The 22,124-nt window shown below is 46.2% G+C and overlaps 1 protein-coding gene across 3 annotated transcripts in view; it reads left to right on the top strand.

Annotated features, from left to right (window-relative positions):
- The window catches only part of MYLK3 (myosin light chain kinase 3), a 557,372-nt gene that overhangs the window by 258,077 nt on the left and 277,171 nt on the right, over positions 1-22,124 (top strand). For all 3 annotated transcript variants that reach the window (XM_078668257.1, XM_078668255.1, XM_078668254.1), the window contains exon 4: positions 6,674-7,248. In XM_078668257.1, coding sequence (XP_078524383.1) covers positions 6,674-7,248 — 575 coding nt within the window. The remainder of the gene's footprint in view (positions 1-6,673; positions 7,249-22,124) is intronic.

Genomic DNA, 22,124 nt, shown 5'->3' with positions numbered 1-22,124 from the left:
AGCATACGATTCCTTAATGCAGTGAAGACCTTTCAGGTTACTAAATTACGATCTATCACTGAGTACATACCAGGCATACACTGATGGTGGCTGAGAACGTTTTCCAATTAAATCCACCGCAAGGACCCAAGTGTCTAATGTGCAAAGATACGAAAACAAAAGAAAATAGATTGGGTTACGTCACCCTATAATGGTAATTACAGTACCTGATCTCCGAACCTCAGGTCTCGCCCAACAGGGAAGAAGAACGTGGCGTACCCTGCACGAGCCGGTGCAAGAAGGCTCAGCCAACAGGGACGCCGGTAATGAGGAAACAAACGAATGGCGTTCCCTGCACGAGCCAGTGCAAGAAGGCTCTGCCAACAGGGACGCCGGAATGCGGAAACAAAGGACTGCCGTTCCCTGCACGAGCCGGTGCAAGAAGGCTCAGCCAACAGGGACGCCGGTATGCGGAAACAAAGGACTGGCGTTCCCCGCACGAGCCGGTGCAAGAAGGCTCAGCCAACGGGGACGCCGTATGGTAAGTAGCAAAGAACAAACGCCCGGTCTTCATCCACACGCCGCCAATAGTGCGTGTAGAAAACCGATACTCAAGGTCAAAACAGTAACTCGTCCATACCCAAGCGCGCCGGTACAAGAATGCCTCCTTCCTCATAGAACAATGAAGCGGACTGAAGAGAGCAGAGGAAAAGGCACAGGAATAGCGCAACAGGATTCCAACGACTAAACACGCACCACACCGGGTCCGGAACCAGAATATCCGACGCACAGCATCGTCCGAGTCCCCCTTTTATACTCCTCCCACAGCGCGTAGGATTCTGGGACATGTAGTCTTTCGAGCAGGAACAGTCTTTAAAGGGCGCTTCTGGGCGACTTGACAGGTTCAAAGTGGGGCACATGCACTATCAGGTCAAGGTGCTACCTTTTGGCCTACGGTCAGCACCTCGTGTCTTCACAAAAATTTTGTCCCCGGTCATGGCTCATCTGCGTCTTCAGGGAGTTCAGATCTTTCCTTATCTGGACGATTGTCTTCTAAAATCCCAATCCCCTCAACAGCTGGCTCACGACACATGTCTCTGTCAACAGACGTTCGAGTCACTGGGGTTAACCATCAACGCGGAGAAGTCACACTTTGCACCGTTGCAAAGAAGAAACTTCCTGGGAGCAATTCTAGACACGGACCTGTCAAAAGCCTTCATCTCCCTAGAACGTCTGGTCTCCCTCATCCGGTCAAAGCAGTCAGTTTCTGTGCGGACGTTAAAGTCGTTTCTGGGGATGGCATCGTCCTGTATCGCACTGATCCCGAATTGCAGGTTACGCACTCGTCCTATACAGGAGGAATTGGACCTACAATGGCGCCAGGTGTCGGGGTCTTTCTACGACCTAGTGAGAGTAACGTCCCGCATGAAGACCAGTTTGCTTTGGTGGCAAGAACCATACAATCTGGACGAAGGAACTTCGTTTCTGGCCCAGTCTCCGGATCTGATGTTGACCACAGATACGCCCATGGAGGGTTGGGGCGCTCATCTCCTGGACCTTTCAATCAAAGGCAAATGGACGGCGACACAGCGAACCTGGCATATCAACAGGCTGGAGTTGATGGCGATCTTCCTAGCGCTCAGATCATTTTTGCCCGTAGTGCAAGAGGAGTCGGTGCTGGTTCAGACAGACAACACCACCAGCATGCACTACATGAACAAACAGGGCGGCACAAGATCTCAGCCACTGTCTCGACTGGCTCAAAGGATTTGGGATTGGGCTCTTCGTCATCAAATTTCTTTGACGGCGGTCCATCTGCCGGGGGTATCCAACATCCTTGCGGATTCTCTGAGCAGGTCCACGTCATCCACTCACGAGTGGGAGATACATCAGCCGACTCTGGACCTGGTGTTCCGCCGTTGGGGTCATCCCATGATAGACCTTTTTGCAACCCCAGTCAATCGGAAGTGCCGATCCTTCGCAAGCTGGCATCCCCACCCAGAGTCCAGCGGAAATGCCCTTCTCATGGATTGGAGCGGCCTGTTTGCTTATGCATTTCCACCAATCCCGTTGGTGCCGAGGACATTGTGGAAGATGCGCAGGCAGCCCTGCCACTTAATACTGATCGCCCCTCGTTGGCCCAGACAAGCATGGTTTTTTAGAACTGCTTCTGTTATCCCAGTGCAAACCCATTCATCTGCATCCACGTCCAGACCTCCTAACGATGGACGAAGGTCAAATTTGTCATCCAGACCCAGCCACACTTCAATTATCGGGATGGAACCTGAATTCGTCGAATTTGCAAATTTAGATATGCCCCAAGAATGCAGAGACATTCTTACGTCTGCTAGAGCTCCATCAACAATCAAAACGTATAAGCTAAAATGGAAGCGTTTTTGTCATTGGTGCGCTGCATCCAATGTCCATCCTATCAATTCCACTCCGGAGCAGCTTTTGCCTTTCTTTCTGAGCCTTGCTCAGTCTGGTCTCTCTCATGCCACCTTGAGGGTTTTTCTAGCGGCTATTTCGCGCTTTCGACACGATGGTTCAACGTCTCTCTGTTCATCCAGAATAATCCGTCAGTTCTTCAAAGGTCTCTTCAGGAAGTTTCCTCCTGTTAGGTGCCCTCCTCCGGCATGGCACCTCAACGTGGTATTGTCACAGCTTATGAAGCCTCCTTTTGAACCAATTCATAGAACAGACATCAAGTATCTTACCTGGAAGGTTGCATTACTTCTGGCCTTGACTTCTTCTCGTCGTGTTAGTGATCTGCACGCTTTCACGATTAAGCCTCCGTACTTGCAATTTAAGCCCGATGGAGTGTCACTTCGTACCAATCCTTCTTTTTTGCCGAAAGTACCTACTGATTTCCATTTGAACGAACCTGTCTTCTTAAAGACTTTTTTCCCAGATCCAAAATGTCCGGCTGAACAACGTTTACATTCTCTAGACATCAAACGTTGCCTAACATTTTACATTTCAAGGACTACCCCTTTCCGTAAATCCGATCAGCTGTTTGTAGCATATGGACGGCTGCGGAAGGGACATTCAGTGACAAAACAAACAGTTGCAATATGGCTCTCGGCAGCCATATCCTTTTGTCACCAGCAGGCTGGCAAGCCTTTACAGTGTTCAGTGAAGGCACATTCGACGAGAGCGATGGCGTCATCCAACGCCTTGTTTGCTGGGGTGCCTCTACACCAGATTTGCCGGGCAGCGACATGGTCCAGCAGGCACACCTTTACCAGACATTACTGTTTGGAGGCCATCAATGAAGCGGATACCGCAGTGGGGCAAGCAGTGCTTCGTCATCTTTTTAAATAAGGTGAGCCTCTATTCCCTCCTCCATTTCTTTCTGTGATTGCTATATGCTTTTAAGCTGTATGTTCTGGTCTTCAAGTTGGAGAATGTGTTTAGCAATCCCAGATCTAAGGAGGTTACTGCTATCTATTCTATTCAAGCATGTGAATCTATGAAAGACACCCCTAATACTGGAGAAGAACAATTGTTACTTACCTGTAAACAGGTGGTTCTCCAGTATTGGTGTCTTTCATAGATTCACATGCGACCCACCCATCCTCCCCTCAGAGGCTCTCTTCTCCTCATGCGCTATTATTACTAGTGCTACGAAAATCTGAGGGCTTGACCTTCTGAGGAGAAGGTTCTAGAGGGTGCTTGAGCCTGATTGGCTGCAGTTTGGACTAACATAATGACACTGATATGTTACAAATGAGTTTTTTCTCTGATAATGCATTCCTATTGAGGAACCATTGTACAGGTTTTTCAGTGTGTATTATCTCTAGTTTATTATGTATTATGTTATTACATATATATATATATTAGCATTATTGCTATCTTTATGTACCGTGGGACTCCCACTTCGACGACGGGGAATATTCAAGCATGTGAATCTATGAAAGACACCAATACTGGAGAACCACCTGTTTACAGGTAAGTAACAATTGTTCTTCGCGTTGATTTTCAGCGCCGGGTGTTTGTTCTATGCTGGAAAATCGATGCGAATGGCATCATGCGCAGCTCAAGAGGGCACTTCCTGTTTTCTGCTGCTCAAGTAGATTTTCTACTAGAGAGGCAACTTTCTCATCGCAAACAGAATGCCTCTCAACACGAGCGGTCACAACCCCCTGCGACTGCCCGCATTGAGAAATATGACTGCCCACATTGAGTAGAGTTTTCTTGCTCGCGATCACCAGCTTGGCGTTGGGAAGCGCGAGCGAGCAAAAATCTCGCTGGGAGGTGGATTTTCCTCGCTCGCACTCGCCAACTTGATGTTGGGGAGCACAAGCAAGGAAATTAACTTCTCCGCAATGCAAAGCTGAGTTTTTTCAGAACTCTGCGTGCTCCGAGGAGTGTTGAAAAGTCCTCAAACTCTGCCAGCGGAGTGGTGTTCACCGCCCGGTCTTAGACTTTATTTGCAGCAAGGCGCTATAGGGTCTGCACTCTCTCGGGATAGCTACTCATGGCAGGGGAGGAGCTGCTCAGATCAATCTTACTGAGCTCGGCTCAGGAAGTATTCTCCGGCTTGGTGGTGTGTTCTGTTAGTAACTACCGCTTTACAGGCAGGCAGAACACAGGGACAGATGAACCACCACCTTATAGCAGCATTAATCTGCATAGGTAAGCTCTTACAACACTGATCAGCAAGCATCAGAACTTTCCAGCAGAGGTTTGCATGTTCTTGTGCAAAGTTATAGATGAGAATGCCCATCCCTAGTTGCATCTGTTGAAGTCTCTCGTAATTTTGAGGTCTGAGCAATTGTTGTGGATAACTACAACATATTTGTTTAATTGAATAAATAACATGTCAAAAAGAAATTGAGTAGTTTCTAGAAGACATGGCACCCATTTAATATCATGGAGGATATTCCATTATTATTTCGATCTTCAGTAAAGGGGGAGCAGTTCACTTCTTGATTACCATGCACTAATGGAAGCACAAGTTAGTTGGCACTTGGCCCTGGAGTGTGATCCAGATGCTGTTCCAACACCAACCCTGCTTCTCTGCAGGCACTTTCTGTATGCAGTGGCATCTCAGCTCTTTCCAGAGAAGCAAACAACACTTCCCAGCTTGTAAGAGGACTGGTGTGCAGTTGCTGTGTTACTGGCGGTAGAGGACTCCTTTACTTCCCTCTTCTTTGCAAAGACCGGTACAAATAAGGAAAATACTGCCACTCATACGGCTTGACAGCCTGAACAACAGGGGCCATATTACATAAAGTGCCCTGGGGGCACAATGGGCGTTTGAGCCCGCTTTGTGTGCCTCTAGGGCACTATGGTATTACAGAAGGGGCCGCAGACGCTTGTGTGGCCCCTTTAGTAATACCAATAGTGCTGGTGCATATAAAGCGGAAGCGCTATCTTCAGGGGGTGTCCCTACATTTGCTTGGGGGCTTGCCTCCTGCAAATGAGAGAATTCCTTTGTCTCTGCACCGCTCCGTATTACAGTCATGGGTTCAAAGTGAAAGAAGCTCTCGGGGCGCATTCACAGTGCGCTACCTAGAAGGTGGCACACTGTGAGTGTGCCTCCTAAGAGCAGCCCTCTGGAGGGAGGAAAGGGGGTCCTATGGACTTCTCAGGCACCCCCTTGCAGGAGGGTGTGGTCACTGGCTTCACCTGCCTACAAGTGGATCTGTAATCTCCTTTGAAAGTGCAGAAGGGTTCCCGCCTGCACTTCGAAAACACGGAGCGGCTTCAAGGCAGCCGCTCCAGTGTTCACAGGTGCCCTGGGGGAAGTGCATTCATCATAATAGGGCGTATTTTCATTGTTTGCACTAGGAGCACCCATTTAAAAGGTGCGCCTGGCACAACAAATGAAAATGTGTCTTTTCTATAATGCGGCGTCTGATGGCTGGCATAGTCTAAAATATGAATGACATTGGCTACAAATCTAATGGCTGAATGGTGGGGACCCATCGCCCCTTTCTACATATGCTAACAGAGGCAGAGCCAGACCTTGAATGACATGTCAAGCAAGCAATGGCTGAATGTAGTGACCCAAAGCCCCTTTATGTGCTATGCAGCATTGTTTGTATTGTTTTGAATGAGTCTGGGAGACAAGTAAAGTTGTCTGTAGGTCCGACCTAAAACAGCCAGGGACCGCCACAATGAAACACAAGTACAGAGTAAATCTATGTGAGGAAGGTGATTATGCCAAGTTATTTCTAAAGCAGGCAGAAAATGGGAAACTTCATTAGACCTCTTTATAGTTATTTATTTATGTTTTTATTTATTGGATAATTTATATAGCACAATCATAGTTCAACCGCATGGTCAGAGATCTTGACGAAACAAGGAAAGTTAATAATAAGTAAATTTAACAATAATTAGAAACAGTACCATAATACAGATAATTTCACCATGACTTAATGAAATAATATAGTAACAGTCAAAGAAGCCATTCATTCATATAGTTATTTTGTCTAGTGATGTTACATTTTTTTTAATGACTCTTCGTTTAGCTGTAGAGATCCTGGTTCTCTAAACTTGAGATCACAGGAGTGGTGTGTGCAGTATTAATGTATTTTGCTAACAGCGTCCTGATAAGTATACTTATGACAACAAGTTAAGTCAAGAGGAAAGTGATGCAAATTTCCCGCCATTTGTCATTGCGCTAGCCCACTTGCACCTGTAAATCATTTTCACATCTTCCTAACACAAGATATTTGTTTTGCAGTGACTCTGTGCCTTCGCAACAGGTTGCTACACAGGAGACCATATCAGTGACTAGGGAAAAAACCTCTTGTGATCTGGCACCAAAAAGTTTGAAAGGGAAATCGTCCTCTCTGGCATTGACTGAGGCAGAAGGAAGCAGACATTTGCCAGGAAAATTCATACATTCGTCATGCCATCAGGACGGTAGAACGGACCCTGTTGAAGTGGGAAATATAGTGAAGCCAGACAGCAAACAGGTTACACATGGACCCAAAGAAGGGAAACTTCATCTGCGTTTTCATAAGTCTTCAGAGGTGAAGTCGAAAGAACAGTCAATCCCAAAATGTACCAAACGACCAGAGACTACAGAAAAGGAGCAAGGGAAAGGTGCAGAAGGTCAGTTTCAAAGCTGTACAGATGTGCCCAGGCCTAACAAAGAACCAGACAGTTCTATGGAAGGGAAAACGTGTGACCTAGTTGTATCACATAAAGGTACACAAGAAATTGATCCAGTTCGATGCCAAAATCAGCCAACGGACAGCGAAAGGCAAGACGATACAAACAGTGTCCCTGGAGCCCAGGATAGCATCGTTGTAGGTGGGTCATTTTGTTGATATCACTATATGCTCACTTGACTTGAAACAAGATAGGAATGTTGATGTTTATAGGATACAGGAGGGCAGAATTTTTCACCAAGCTTCTAACTCCAGTGAAAACGATTGAGTAAGATCATGACCAGCGGGAGCAGAACTTTGAAGAATCGTGTTAGGCTTCAAAATCAGACCCTGCAGATAATTCCCTCTGGTCACAGTGAACAGAGGTGGAGAGCCACTCACAGTGCACAGTTAAGCATATGTGAATTTACAGCTGACTTTTTTAGGCGCAGGATAATAATCGGATATGAGTGGAATTATACCGTGTTAAACTGACTTCTGATGGGACTCCATCTTCCCCAGGTGTGTGTGTAAACGCCTGCTGACCTGAGAAGAGTGCTTTTATTCTCAGATCCATATGCTAAGAAGCAGGTTTTATTTTTTCAGAGAAAAAACAACTATTTTGAGCAATTTTTGACCTGGCCTTTCGTAAAAGGGAGGCTAATAGTATAGTGTAAAAAGGAAATAGGTATGGCTTGTCATGCGTGGAGTATAAAATGCATAGGACCTGATCTATTAAGAGACAGGTCACAAAATGTGGTTGCAAACTTCGCACAAACCTGTTCAGCGACCTATCTCTGATTTTATGATGCAATATATGTACCAATGTGTTGCGTCACAAAATCGCCAGTCACAGTGGGTCACAGAAAGTTTGCTATTTGCGACCCCCTGTGATTGCCTGTAAACACAGGGATGGCGGCCTGCAAGGGACAGTATCCCTCATCCGTTAGTTTGCATTCCCAAATGGATGAGAACGTTTTTAAAAGGAACCAGTGGTGTTTAAAACATGTTTCCTGTTTGGCAACACATCAAGGGAGGTACATATCTTTAGGAACTGCAATTAGAAGGAAACGCTTCTTTCACACCTCCTCATTGTGAGTCATAATGGGGCACTTAACCCATTTTGCCAGTAAGGAATGCTTTTCTGATTAACAAAACGGATTTAGTACATAGCAAAACAACATTTTGCAGGCACAATTCCTAGATTTTGCGAATCACAAGATTTGCAACTGTAAAATCATTTTGCACGTCCGGTTCCCAGTACTTCTTCTTGTCTCTCTTGTTGTGTAGTTACATTCACCATTCATAAAGAGTTCGAGTGGCCACACTGTACGCATTCCCAAATGTTCATACCATCGCTATATCAGATACGCTGGAAAAAAAAAAAAGAAAGTTATAGAGTGACACAGGCCTCCTTCGTGTGCACCCTCTTCATAAAGACTTTGCCCATCCCAGTTCATGGCCTCCCACAAATCCTTTAGTCATGACATTAGTCATGCCCTCTGCGAATCTTTGAAAGCACAACCATTCTCTTTAGCATGGACAATTGCACTACAACAAATTCTCCAACTAGGTTTTTCAGAATAAATCCTCTCATACATCCTCCCCTATTACCGGCAGTAGTAGGAACAAGAAACCCAAAGATAAAGAATTCCTACCACACTCATGAGAGTCACTGGAGAGAGAGGGGGGGGGGTCGTCAACACTTGTGCAAGTCATGGGAACATTGTAGCCTCTCATCTTCCCTGAGGCCAGTAGGTGAGTGAAAAGATGAGCTAAAAAAAGTCCTATTTACCAACTATCCCATCACCAAAAATTGTCAAAGCTTACTCCCTAATTTGACAAAAACTCTAACCCTGCACTCACCTAACACGGACTACTATGGCACTTGCTTTTAGATCAGAAAATACATTACTCCCCCACACTCCCTATTTAAATTACATGATCTTTTCGCCCAACACCCATACAAATGCTTGAGGAGAATGTTTCAATTACCTAAAAAATGATGGCTACTAATCGAAGTGCTTCCTCATTCAGCCAAAATTATCTGCTGCCATCATACACCACACAATAACATACTCAGCTACACAGCATTATGCCCCCACAAAAATGTCAAGCCCTTCATACCTCGTGTCCTGCCAAACAAGCTCTGAGTGATTCTCCTCTCATGTTTCTGATCCTGTCACACAAATCTCTCTTCCTCCATGTGCTTCTAGGCAAAAAACTCTTTCCTACTAGACACACTTTTACTCCTCAAGCATAAAGTAACCATATTTTGCTGGATAATTAAGCCTCCCTGAAACAAGAACAATGTCTGCTTTGCTGGAACCCAGTGTCACCCATAATAAAGATGAATCATTACATCATCGATTTTTCATGCCAATCAGAAACACAAGACCTTCATGCTGTACTCTGGTGCACCAAACCCAAAAAACGACTAACGGCAACAACCCAAGAGGATCCCTTGAAACATTGTACAGTGTACCTTTTTATTTATTTCCTCTTGTTTTATAGAATGAACACCCTCAGCTGTCATTCAGTACCAATGTTTCAGACTATGACATACCTGTCCGGGTCTTTAAAAGTTCTAATATCTGATGATTCCTATGCCTTTCTGTTGAAGAACATTGGCAAAACCAATAGATTTGGATTTAATGTACTAACACATGGAAGCACAGTCATGCATAAATGCACACAGGCCTTGCATTCTATGTCTTTGTGCAACCTGCCTCTTACTGTGCCACCTTTGCCTATGCATTATTTTGTATTTCCCAAGCTTGAGGTGCTGCATGGCACTAGCACCACAAATAACGGAATAAGAGAACAGCAACACCTCAAGCTTCTGTAATTAAACAAGCATTTACAATGCAACGGTCTCGCCTTTGCAAAAGTTTGAGCTATTGGCATTGTAAATGACAACATTTTTATTTAAGTGTTGGTTTTGAAAACAGATAAATAAATGGCATTGTCATTTACAATGCCAATAGCTTAATCTCTCGCAAATGCGAGACCGATTGCATTTGCACCCACACACACACACACACAGAGCCACACACACACACACACACACACAGAGCCAAACACACACACACACAGCCACACACACACAGAGCCACACACACACAGAGCCACACACACACACACAGCCACACACACACACACACAGAGCCACACACACACACAGACACACACACACACAGAGACACCCACACACAGAGCCACACACACACACACAGAGCCACACACACACACACACACAGCCACACACACAGAGCCACACACACAGAGCCACAGACACAGAGCCACAAACACACACAGCCACACACGCAGAGCCACACACACAGAGCCACACACACAGAGCCACAGACACAGAGCCACAGGCACAGAGCCACAGACACACACACAGAGCCACAGACACACACACAGAGCCACAGACACACACACAGAGCCACAGATACACACACAGCACACTCAAAGTATTTGTTATTATAAAGTGTCTGCATTACATATGTTACAGCTGAGCTGTTTTTTTTAAATGAGTTAGTGAGCATGCTTGTGTCTTTGTGCGCGTTCGCCTGTTTGATGTCTATCATTTTGGAAGAAATGTCTTTTTTTACATTTCATTTATCACCTCCACCCTCTTTCGGAAAGGCCCTGCAGTGGTGCTGTTTGGCAGAGGGAGAGGGTGTAAAACATAACAATGTGATTTATGGCCTCATGAAGTTTTGTTTACATGAATTAGCTCCTAATTACAAGTGCTCTTTTTTACTTGGAAACACGACAAAAAAACAAAGCTCTTCCTGGGGCCCTGGTGTGTGTTTCTTTCTTTCAGTTCATCTGGCATGTGTTCTAGCCCATTATAACTTTGCACTATGTACCCTTCTCCTTTGTCAACAGTGTAGAGCCCGGAGGTGTGATGGGGGATGGGGTCAGACCGCCATGCCTGATTCCCAAATTCGTGGGCGGTGCAGAGCCTAGTGGTGAGGTGGGGAAGGGGTCAGAGTGCCATACCTTATCCAGGGACGGTGCAGCGCCCAGATGTAAGATGGTGCAGGGGTCAACCTGTCATGCCAGTTGACGCAATCTATCAGCGGTGCAGAGCCCAGAGGTGAGGTGGCGGAAGGGGTGAGACTACCATGCCTCCTCCCCATATCTTGGACGGTGGGGATCCCAGAGGTGAGGTGGGTCAAACCGAGACCCCCATACCTCATCCCCCAATCTGTGGAGGGTGAGAAGCTAAGGGTTGAGGAGTCTGAGCCCAGGGTTGAGAAGTCTGAGCCCAGGGGTGAGGTGGGTGCGAGGGTCAGACTGTGATGGTGTGGTGGAGCCAGACAGCAGCCAAGCCTTACTGATGGGAAGGAGCCATGGCAGCCACTCTAAAGGGGACAATCACACCGCCTCAATTACCGAAGTCCCGGCAGGCTGGTAACAGAGGTAGGAGAAGGCCGCTCCAGGAGCCGCTCAGATCGGCCTGAGCCCTGCGAACACAAGGGGCACTCTCCTGCGGCGGCACAGGGTGGAGCTTGAGCCCAGGAAGGGATCGCGGTGCTCCAGAGCAACAGGGAGAGAGGGAGGCACGGACTCGTCCAGGCGGGTGTAGAGCCAGTCGAAGTGCTTGTAGCACCTGTGCACCTGGCGTGCAGTGTGGGTTGGCACCAGCTTGTAGGAGATGTAGCTCTTCATGCCCTTGAACTTGGTCTGCTTGGTGGGGTCGTCAATGGAGCAGGACAAGGGATAGGGGTTCTTCTGACACTCGGGGTCGTGGGGCCCCAGGACCACACGCAGCTTGTCCCCATCCTTCACGAAGCCTGCCACCTCGCCTAGCACGAAGGCTTCGCCCCCGGACTTGACGAAGATGGAGAAGCGGTTGAAGCTGACCGTGCCGAGCCCTTGGCGCTGCCCGCCTGCGGGGGGTAGGAGGAGCGGGAGGGCGCATCCGAACAGGTGGAGTGGCGGTAGCGGGCTGGAGCGCCGCCCTCGTACTCCGGGTAGCCGGGGGTGCTGGCGTCGTCGGTCACGGTGGAGCAGCTGTCGTCCCACTCATCGTCCCAGTCGTCGTCGCTGCCCTGGCTGGTCTGGTAGGGGGCTCCGTGCTGGGGCCCGGGCGGGTAGGGCTGCGAGAGCTGCTGCTGCATCAGCGCCAGTGGCCCCGGGAGCGCCGAGTCCTGCGGGGCCCGGAACGAGGACTGCACCGGCTCCGGAGAGAAGCTGGCAGGGGCGGGCTCGGCCGCGCGCAACACCTCCACGTAGGAGGCCGGGAAGAGGCCACGGTCACCGTGGCTGTTGACTCCCTACAGCCAGCCCTCGATGTCCTGCGCGCTCCACAGGGTCAGCAGCTCCGTCTCCCGCAGCGAGATCTCGCCCGGGTTTTCCGACTTGAAGTCATAGAGGGCGCGGTCCCGGAGCGCCATGGTCCCGGGAGGATGAGAGGGCACCTGAGAGAGGGGAGCGCAGCCCGGGCACCGGGAGGGGGCTCGAGGTAGGCGGGGTACCAGGGAGCACCTCGGACACACTGAAAGGGAGTGCTCTACACAGACCCGGCTTCGGCTCCAGGCGCTAGAAGAAGGCGATGCATGCACCGCAGCCCGCTTGTCCCAGCTTCTCCCACACTTTCCCCGGCAGCCTGGAGCTCATGCGCAGATTTAGGTTGCTGCTCTCTCCGCTAGGTTCGGTCCTCTTGTCTTGAGCTTCGGGCCAGCCACAGCAAATACGACCAGGAAGAGATGGTACACCCAGCTAAGCTGGGCAACAGCAGCGTCCCGCAGGGGGAGGAGGAAGCTGGGCTTCCCGGAAAGCAGGAGGGTGCACGTTATGGAAACAGCGCTCGCCATTTGTGTCTAAGCCCCGTCCTTTTCAGACTGGGGGGCGTGTTTTTCTTTCTCCCCTCTTCTCCATTGGCTGGAATGTAAACAACGGGCGAGTTTTTGACTTGTTGTTTACCATTCCAGCCAATGGAGAAGAGGGTATAACAAACCTAAAAAACATGCCCCCCAATCCGAAAAGGACAGGCCTTAGATGGAGAGAATGACGTAACTGAGACCTCTTCTCCAATGGCTGGCCGCCATTTAGGAGGCCAGCCAATGGAGAAGAGGGGCGGGGTTTACCCTCGCTACTCAGAGCCATTAAATCTCGCCAGCGAGACTGCGCATGTGCGCAGCTACGCTAGCCAAGACCTAAAAACAGGGTCAATGTGTTTGACGTTGCTATATGTTACTGTTCATCTCTGATGATTTAGCATGGGTAAAGTAAAGATCAGGATTGTGAAAGGAATGCAGAAGTGATCTGACTAATCCAGTCTCAGAAGGTTAGGGTTAGAGATTTGCATGTGGTGTTTTGTTAAGAAACTAGGTCTTAGAGTTCATCTTTGTAATTTCTATATGAGGTAGTGCAACGAGGATTAGTTTATTAATTTAACTAATTTACATTTCAAGAACTACTTATGGATAAAGGCTAGGGAGTCACTTTAGGTGACTTTAGGGAGTAATATTCAAGACCCAGTGATCAGTGACAGTTCTTACCCAAGTAGTGTAATAGCCCGTATGCCCCGACCACCCCTGCAGCGGTAGGTGATTTGCAATAGTCAGGATGTCCGGTTTGATCTCATAATCCTCTTCCTTCTTTTCATACATTAGTCACACATAATTTATGTGAGTGCAGACTACCCGGGATTATAACTAGGGCTCCCAGTTTTATGGTATTTATTTTATTGCCATTTCCATCTGTTTTTATCCATATTTATTTTTTGGCCATTTTATCTGTATTTATCCATATTTATTTTTGCCACAAGCAAAAGTCGATGCTGCAGCTAGTATTTTTCCACATTTATTTAAATTGACAATCCACTCGGTTGTTATTGGTCAACACAATACATTCATTTGAAAATGTTGCCATTCGCAGAATGTCCAAAATACGCTTAAAAGTGCTATCACAAGCCATTTGTCCCAGAGCCTTACAGTTTCTGTCATCAGCAAAGTGCCACATCCTCTCCCCCACGCAACACCATACTGCACTACTGAGAAAAACCCGCACTGCCTTCAGCCACAACCCAATTGTGCTCCGCTATAAACACCTGGAAACAATTCAATTCAAATTATGCACTAGACAAGAGTAATATGCTGCCTAAAAAAAATATGTACTCGAGAAAAAAAAGCAAACACTCAGAGGGAATACAACTTACAGCTTTTACACTCATTATTCAGAAATCAATGAGTGTTATTGCTTGAAAAGCTAAGGACATGAAAAGAAAAGTAATGCTTCACTGGCAAACTCTCTAAGGTGGTGCTAATGAGTTTGAGTGTGAATAAAAGTTTTCTGACCACTTTGCGACTTCTCTGTCTTGTTTTATTTAGTCAGGTATTTATTGTTCGTATTTTAAAACCTTTTTTCTCTCCTCCTAAGAGTGCATTTTGGAGTAGAAAAATGTTTAAAAAAAGACTTTTGCAAGAAAAGTGTTTCCTCTTTTTTTGGATCCATTTCACAGAGGAATGAATGATGGAAAGGAGAGGAAAGAACAGTCACGGTTTTCTGCAAGTGAGGAGTGCAACAGAAAGAAAGGGAATAAGAGGAAGAAAGAGGGGGGCAGCACAAGTGGATATGTTTCTTGTCTTGTCAGGGCAAGAAGGAAGAGACAGCAACAGTTGTGGGCTATGCAGTCCGGCCACAAACTCTGCAAACACTCCAGTCAGTATCGTAGCAAGGCTTTGCCGAGTTTGTGGCCGGATTGTTCTTGCAGCCACACATACACAGTGTACTGCTCTGCAGTCCAGCCTCAAACTGGGCAAACACTCCACTGATGTAGCTAGGCTTTGCCGTCCCACGGGGTGCTGGCAATCGATGCCTGCTTTTGCCGCCCCCAACACTGCATACACCACTGACTCCAACCCCTCCCCCTTCCCAAGTGTATTTTCTTTAGTTTTGAAATGGCTGGTGCAGAGGTCACTCGAGGGGCGGAGCGTAGCCCCGGAAATGGCTGGGGCATGAACAAAAACCTTTCGTGTTACTGTAGGCAGGCACATCCCTAGAATAGGTAAGAGGGTGTGGTGAGGCAACTCTCTGCTGGAGCATGGCAGGTAGCATTTTCCCATTTCTAAATATAAATACAGACAAAGGAAAACTTGTTTTCTGTCTGTATTTATATGTAAAAATCTGTTTAAACGGAATACCAGGAGCTCCAATTATAACGCACTCCTACTGTCAATTTAACAAGGGGGCCCCAACTACTGTCTTCCAGTATAATATGTAGCGACTGAGAGAGAAGTCAAATCATGATCTGTATAAATTACATGTGATACAAAAAGGGAGAAATTGAAGCCACCTAAGATGGAACGGACCTGTCTAGGATCCTCCAAGGTTCTGTGCAGTAACACATGGGTGACATCACTAGAATTCTGTTTACATCTCGACCATTCATAGTCCCCATCATGGATACAGGGCCACCTGTCATCTAAAGCTTTGATTTAAGGCTGATTTTGCTGTTTAGTCAAACAATTCTTCTGAGGTTTCTTTATTGGATAGGTCCAGGACCAGTACTCTATAGTCCCAATATCAAACATTTGTGACATATCTAAAGGTGCAGCATGCTGAGGCACCTTCTCCCTCTTTCAAGTATTTCAGCTGTATGTATCTCCACATGTGTGTCATCAGCTCGGTATGTATTTACAAATTCTATAGTGTATGGTTCCTTCCACTGTCCAATAAAGTTTAAAATTTTCTGCAGGTCCTTCTCTTGCCAGATTACCTTGGTACTGATCTATGTCTCTTTGCTATCATACAATGTTTTGTTATGCACTTTTAGGGTGTCCTTCAATTATTTGTGCATTATTCTACAGATTCATTTTGGATTTAAACACTGGGTTGTCTTTATACACTGCATAGATTGGTTATCATATGGAAGTGGTATTACTGTCCAGTCTTCTATAATGCTTTCTTCAGTATTTAGCCATACAAGCCAGATGCTATATTTGAACATATTTAACATGATTCGTCTTTATCCCAAATGTAAGTCTAAATTAAGGTATCTGTGTTCTCCATCGGATTCTGAAGTGTTAGGAATTCGAAAGACCTAGATAGATTTGAGAGCAATAAGCACTTTAATGTTTTATAATCTGGCCCTCAGTGATGGATATTATTTGTTGTAGTGCACAATTTTGCTGTCTGTTTAATCCAGTTGTGACTTGAAGTTGTCATTGACCATAGTCTCAATTCCTGTGTTCTCTCTTTTTCACTTGGTTATGAATATGAATAAATGTCACAGAAAATATAGCCAAGGATTAAGAGGAGTAAAGGAGAAAAAATGTGTCAAATATCTGTACAGCGTGGGTCCTCTGTTAACTTTGATAACCAGATTCACTCTTATCCTCACCATCACTTCCATGAAAACACAGAATTATTTTCCTCCATGCAGCTGAACTAGACAAATAATTTCATCATCCTTTCACCTTCAACCAGACACCAACCGTTGACAAAATACCAACCAAAACTACTCTAGCTCCAGACAGACAAAACTGCCTAGACTTCAGCAATCACAGGAACATTGAACAGGACCAATGCCCTTTCTCATGTCCATGAAATTCTTTATAACCTTATAATGGAGCACTTTGTTCCACTCCCAACAGAGCAATGCAGTACAAATCCCAAGACAGCCACCTATGACATCAACACCCTCCTATTGACCATCCTGAAATCTGTCACTGGAGAAGTACTCACACTGTTTCTAAATACAACTAATACCTTACTCACACAAGGCATCTTCTTAAGCATGGCCAAAACAGGTTGCATCCGCCCTTTCCTGGAGAAAATCAGACCAGACATTTTAAGACATGCTGAATCACACACAATACAGCAATACCACATTGCTTAATCAATGATGTTCTGTTCATTAGAAAAATATTCATCATGGACATCATTTAGGCATTTTTTCTCTGACTACTGGCTTGCCCCTTGCGACCCTTGTCACTGCCTTTGAGATGTTTGGCTTCCTAGATCACAAAGGCAGCAATGCAAAGTGGGAGCTTTCAGATTTTAATCTCCACAATTCTCAGGTTGTTTATTTTTCGCTTCAAAAATACAGCAGCTGCTTGTGGCTGCAATTCCATCCTAGGAGACAGTGCGCAATTCAACTTCTAACTGTTATTTGTCCTTATCAGAAAAGGAGCTACCAAGCAACAAACTTTTATAGTCTCCTTGTCCCCATCAAATATGAATAAGAGTGTACTGCAGACTCTGGATATTGCTGCACTTAGGGACTGATTATGATGGCGGACGGACCTGAGTACGTCCGCCACCATAGAGTAGGAGGGACCGTCCGCAGGGGCTGCGGCGGTCCCTCCGTGCAGATTAGGATGTGACCGCCAGGGTGGCGGTCACATCCTCAATCTTTAACATTGCGGTGGGTGCAGCTTCAAGCTGCACCCTCCGCAATGTTAAAAATGCAGGCACGGCATTTGCGTGCACAAAGCAGCAGGCACCGCGCGGTGCCTGCAGCTTTGTCCACGCAAATGTGCACCCCCCACCCCCCCTTCACCAAGGGGGCCCGCAACGGGCCCCCAAAGTCAATGTCCGTATGCTTTTCCACGGCGGAAAAGCCGCCGTGGAAAAGCATATGAATTCCGCCATCCTAATATGGCTGGCGGTGTCTGAGAGACACCGCCAGCCATGTTAATGCTTTTCCGCCGCGGTCGGAAGGCGACCGCGTCGGAAAAGCGGCGGACAGATTCAAAGACCCACCAGCCATCCTAATTTGGCGGTGGGTCTTGCCAGCATCCGCGGCGGTTTTCCCGCATCCTCCGGGCCGGCGGTGGCTTCCGCCGGCCCAGAGGATGCAGGAAATCCGCCATCCTAATGACCCCCTTAGTGTGGACTGGAAGCACAGGCACTTTAAGGAGTGCAAAGGTAACTGTGACAAATAAGGACCACTAACTGTCAGCCTGTGAGAAAAGCCACTAGTACACACTTGCTGTGATTGTTGGGAGTGAAAACATGTTTTCCCTGATGGCACAGAGTCATGCGTTAAAACTCTCTCTGGAAGACTCACTTTATGCAACAGACTCAAAAACGGACTTTTTTGCAGAGGTCGACTATTCACTTATTTTAACACAAAGAGTACCAATAGGAAGCGGTTTTAGTTTGCTTATCCTCTGGTCTCTCATACCTGTTCGTGGCTGCCCACTCCCTCTCCGGCAATGTTTTAGATTTGATATAGAAGTTGTTACTTCGGCTCATCTCTTTCTTTGACAGAAACAATGTTTTTCCAAGCCTGGTCGGATTTTAAGACCGGAGGCTAACATTATTTCAATCCTCTTTATTGCTGCCACTCACAGCAGCCCCTTTATGAATATAGAACTTTAACAAAATTCCAAACTCAGCAAAAGGCCAGAACACCCCTAGCCATCTTCAAAATTGTGCTGATTGGAAGTTTGGAAGTGTTAGTGGTGGAGTTGGATAGATGAAATTGCATGATATTGAATGATATTGAAAGCTTAAGTTTGGTTAATTTTTTTGAATGAAGAGATTGGTTTGAAAACATGAATCGAAAGCACATGTGAACATCATAATTTTGAGGTATGTAGCACATATCCTGGATTTAAGAATGTAGCTGTGTGTTTAGGAGCAAGTAGGAACTTATTAAGGAGTTATTTAGTAAATTATCATTTTTTATCCATGAGGAGGTGTACATTTAAATTGCTGCTTTTTCGTTGAAGACTCAAGTCTCGCTCAAGCAGGAAAGCTGATTGCTATGGAGGTTGACGCACACCTCGCATATTAGTTCGGTGAGTTGCTTAGGTGGTCAGCCTGGCTTATTCCATGCTTTGTAGGACGTGAAGGGACCAAGCGGTGAGCGGGGTAAAGGCAGAAGCGCTTTCACCTGCTCCCAAGTAAAGGGCGGCACTGTAAACACTTTACCCAAAAATAATTAAATGGGAGGTGAGTCCCTACTAATACCAGATCTCCTATCAACCAGGAAATTTCAATCCCCAGAGCAGAGAGCGAGGTCTAGAGGTTGCCAAGGAGACCGTTAAACTGGTCAGGTCAGATTAAACCCTACTGTTATCCAGTTGAGATTGGGTGGCAGGCTTGCTCAATTTTTCCACAATAGGACACAGGTAACAAGAGACCCTTGGGTTCAGGCAACAGTTTTAGGTTATCAAATAGATTTTGTGGAAGAGCCGGTGCAGCGCTGTCTTCCAAAAATGATAAGATTCAGTACAGACCTGTTGGAGTTGGTGGAGAAAGCAGTGCAAGAGTTGGAGAGAAAGGGTACAATTGTGGATGTGAAAAGCCACGTGGAATCTTTTGTAATCAATTTTTTTCTGGTGGAAAAGAAAGACAAAGGCATGAGGCCAGTAATAAATTTGAGGTATCTGAACGGTTGGATAGAGTACCATCATTTCAAGATGGTAGGAATGCATATTCTAAGAGATGTTTTGCAGTCAGGATTGGATGGTTCGGTTAGATTTGAAAGATGCCTATCTGACAGCTCCGATATGGAAACCTCATCAGAGATTTCTTCAGCTCAGGTGGGCAGGACGGATCTGAAAGTTTCTCTGTCTTCCATTCGGGCTTTCTTCCACCCGTGGTGTTTAATGAATGTGCTTCTTTCTGTGCTGCATTTTTAAGGGACCGAGGAGTGCGTCTGATAATATATTTGGACTATATTTTGATAATGGACTAGGACAGGGTGAAGGTAGAGGAACATATGAGGATGCCTGTCCAGCTGTTAGAGGATCTAGGTTTTTGTAGTAATGAAGTATCTCGCGTCACCCGACCGTGACGTGCCCTCTCCAAGGCTGACCATTCTCTCATGGAACTCCTGCGTCCAGTGGTTCCAGGGAACGGAATTTGTACTGGAGAGAGACCCTGAGGCAGTCAGGGGTACTTTGTATATATAAATTAAGTTGGTGTTATCTCACGGCGTTTTCTGCCACTTACTTCATGTGGCGACGAGTGGCTTTACCCCCGAAGGGGAACCTTCTTGGCGCATTCAGAGTTGCAGCACCCACCAGTTTATTTAGCGCTGTGCAGCTGACCCGACGTTGGCAATGGAGACACCGCTGAGCAGGGGCAGAAGGCAGTAAGTCTCCTCAGAAGATCCATTTCACGAGCAGGGTCCTGATCTTTCGGCTTGGCTGTGACGTGGTAAACGGTCTGAAAGAGGAGGAGCGCAAGACCATAGGGGGGTGAGTTGAACCTGCGCGAGCAACGAGAGAAAGCTAGAGCTCATTCACCCGGTTTAACGGCGGCCATCTTAAGTGCACAAGTTTTGATCGCAGGGAACAAGCGGTGGCCATTTTAGGTGTAGTGCACAAGTTTTCATCGCAGCTAACAGGTGGCGGCCATTTTAGATGTATAATTCTCACCGGAAGGAACAAGCGGTAGCCATCTTAGGTGGACTATTCTCACCGGAGGGAAAAATTGGCGGACATCTTTGATGTTTCGGAAAGAGTCAGTTTTTCATGCAGTGAATGGCACCATCACACAATCTGTTGTGGATTACATCTATTGTTCTTCTGTTGGATGGTAACTTATAAGGTGCAATTACACAACATTTTATTCAACAGACAGTTGGCAATGTTGAAGACAAAGGCTCAAAGCTGCAGAATTTGAGGTCAGTTAATTCCCAGCATATTGTGCAGAATTCTCCAGTAGAACATTTACTGCTTCAGGCATTTTGGTCTGTGTTAGTGCTGCAAGTTGGTTCTACAAGTTTGTTTTTTTTTGCCAATGCAATCTGTAAATCCACCACCAGCTTTCTTGGAAACACCTGGTGATCCGCCCATTAAATGGAGGCAGTGGTATGATGGATTTGAAACATACCTAGGAGCAATTTGTGCATCTGGATTCAGAGAAAAAAGAAAAAAATATTTACTGTTACATTCCCTGGGTTTCGAGGAAAGGTCTATTTTCCTGATTTCCAACGTGAAGGTGACGTTGAGTCAGATGTGTATGAAGAAACAGTAAAAAAAACTGCCCACCAGGTTTGATGTTGCTCCTAGTCTTGTGGTATCTAGGCACAACTTTTTCAAGAGAAAGCAAACACAGAGTGAAGATGTTGACGGTTACATTTCTGCACTGCGCCAGTTGGCCTCGGATTGCCAATTTGAAAATTTTGTTGAGCAGCTTATACGTGAGCAAAGAGCATTGAGACTTCAATCAAGTCAGCCAAGGACCTAGAGAGCAAGACTGACAAACGAGTCAATGTGGTTTTTAACAAAAAGGAAAAAGAAAGAGGGTCCAGAATGGGGTCTTCCGCGTCTTCTTCCCGTTCTGGTGTGACTAATTCTTCACAACCAAACTTTTTACCTAAGCAAAATATTTTGTGTTACAAATGTGGTTATCCTCAGCATCTTAAGGGGAATTGGTCATGTCCGGCTGGCAGTGCTCAATGCCGGAAGTTTGTCAGAGTGCGAGATGGAAGCTCGCAAAAGTATCAACGGTCAGTGAGGAATGCGAGGTGGATGTTGAGAATTTATTGGGTGAAGTGTGTGACATGGTTGTGCCGGTGTGTGAGGATAGTGCGAGCTGCATGCAGAATGAAGTTTGTGTTTACCCATATGTATATGTGTAAGTGGGAGACAAACAGCTTTATCTTTTGATGGATTTTGGGGCTAGAATCACCATGATAACTCAAGAGTTGTTCCAACAGAATTGGCCCAGGCAGACTCTATCCCCACCTGACAGGTCTCCATTCTCCTATGAGGGCAGGAAAATTGATCTTCAAGGTTTCTTTGAAGATTCCATGATGTTTAAAGGGAGACGTATTTGTGGTCAAATCTATGTTGCTGTTGAGAGGTTAAACATCTTAGGGTGGTTTCACCAAGGGCTTTTTGGCATGCTCTTACGTCCTGGAACTAAAGAACAAGTAAGTCTCGGTTATCAGAGACTCTGATGACATTGAAGTGTTGCTGAATGAGTTCCCCAAGGTATTTTCTGGGGAGTCGGGAAAAAATGTTGGGTTACAACAAAAAATCAAGATTAAGGCTAATGCAATACCTGTGAAACACAAATTGAGAAGTGTTAATTTTAGTGTTCGTAATGAGCTAG

Source organism: Lissotriton helveticus, chromosome 12 (assembly GCF_964261635.1).
Source record: "Lissotriton helveticus chromosome 12, aLisHel1.1, whole genome shotgun sequence".
Lineage (NCBI taxonomy): Eukaryota > Metazoa > Chordata > Amphibia > Caudata > Salamandridae > Lissotriton > Lissotriton helveticus.
The sequence above is the reverse complement of the archived record's forward strand: the minus strand, read 5'-3'. Positions and strand labels throughout refer to the sequence as shown.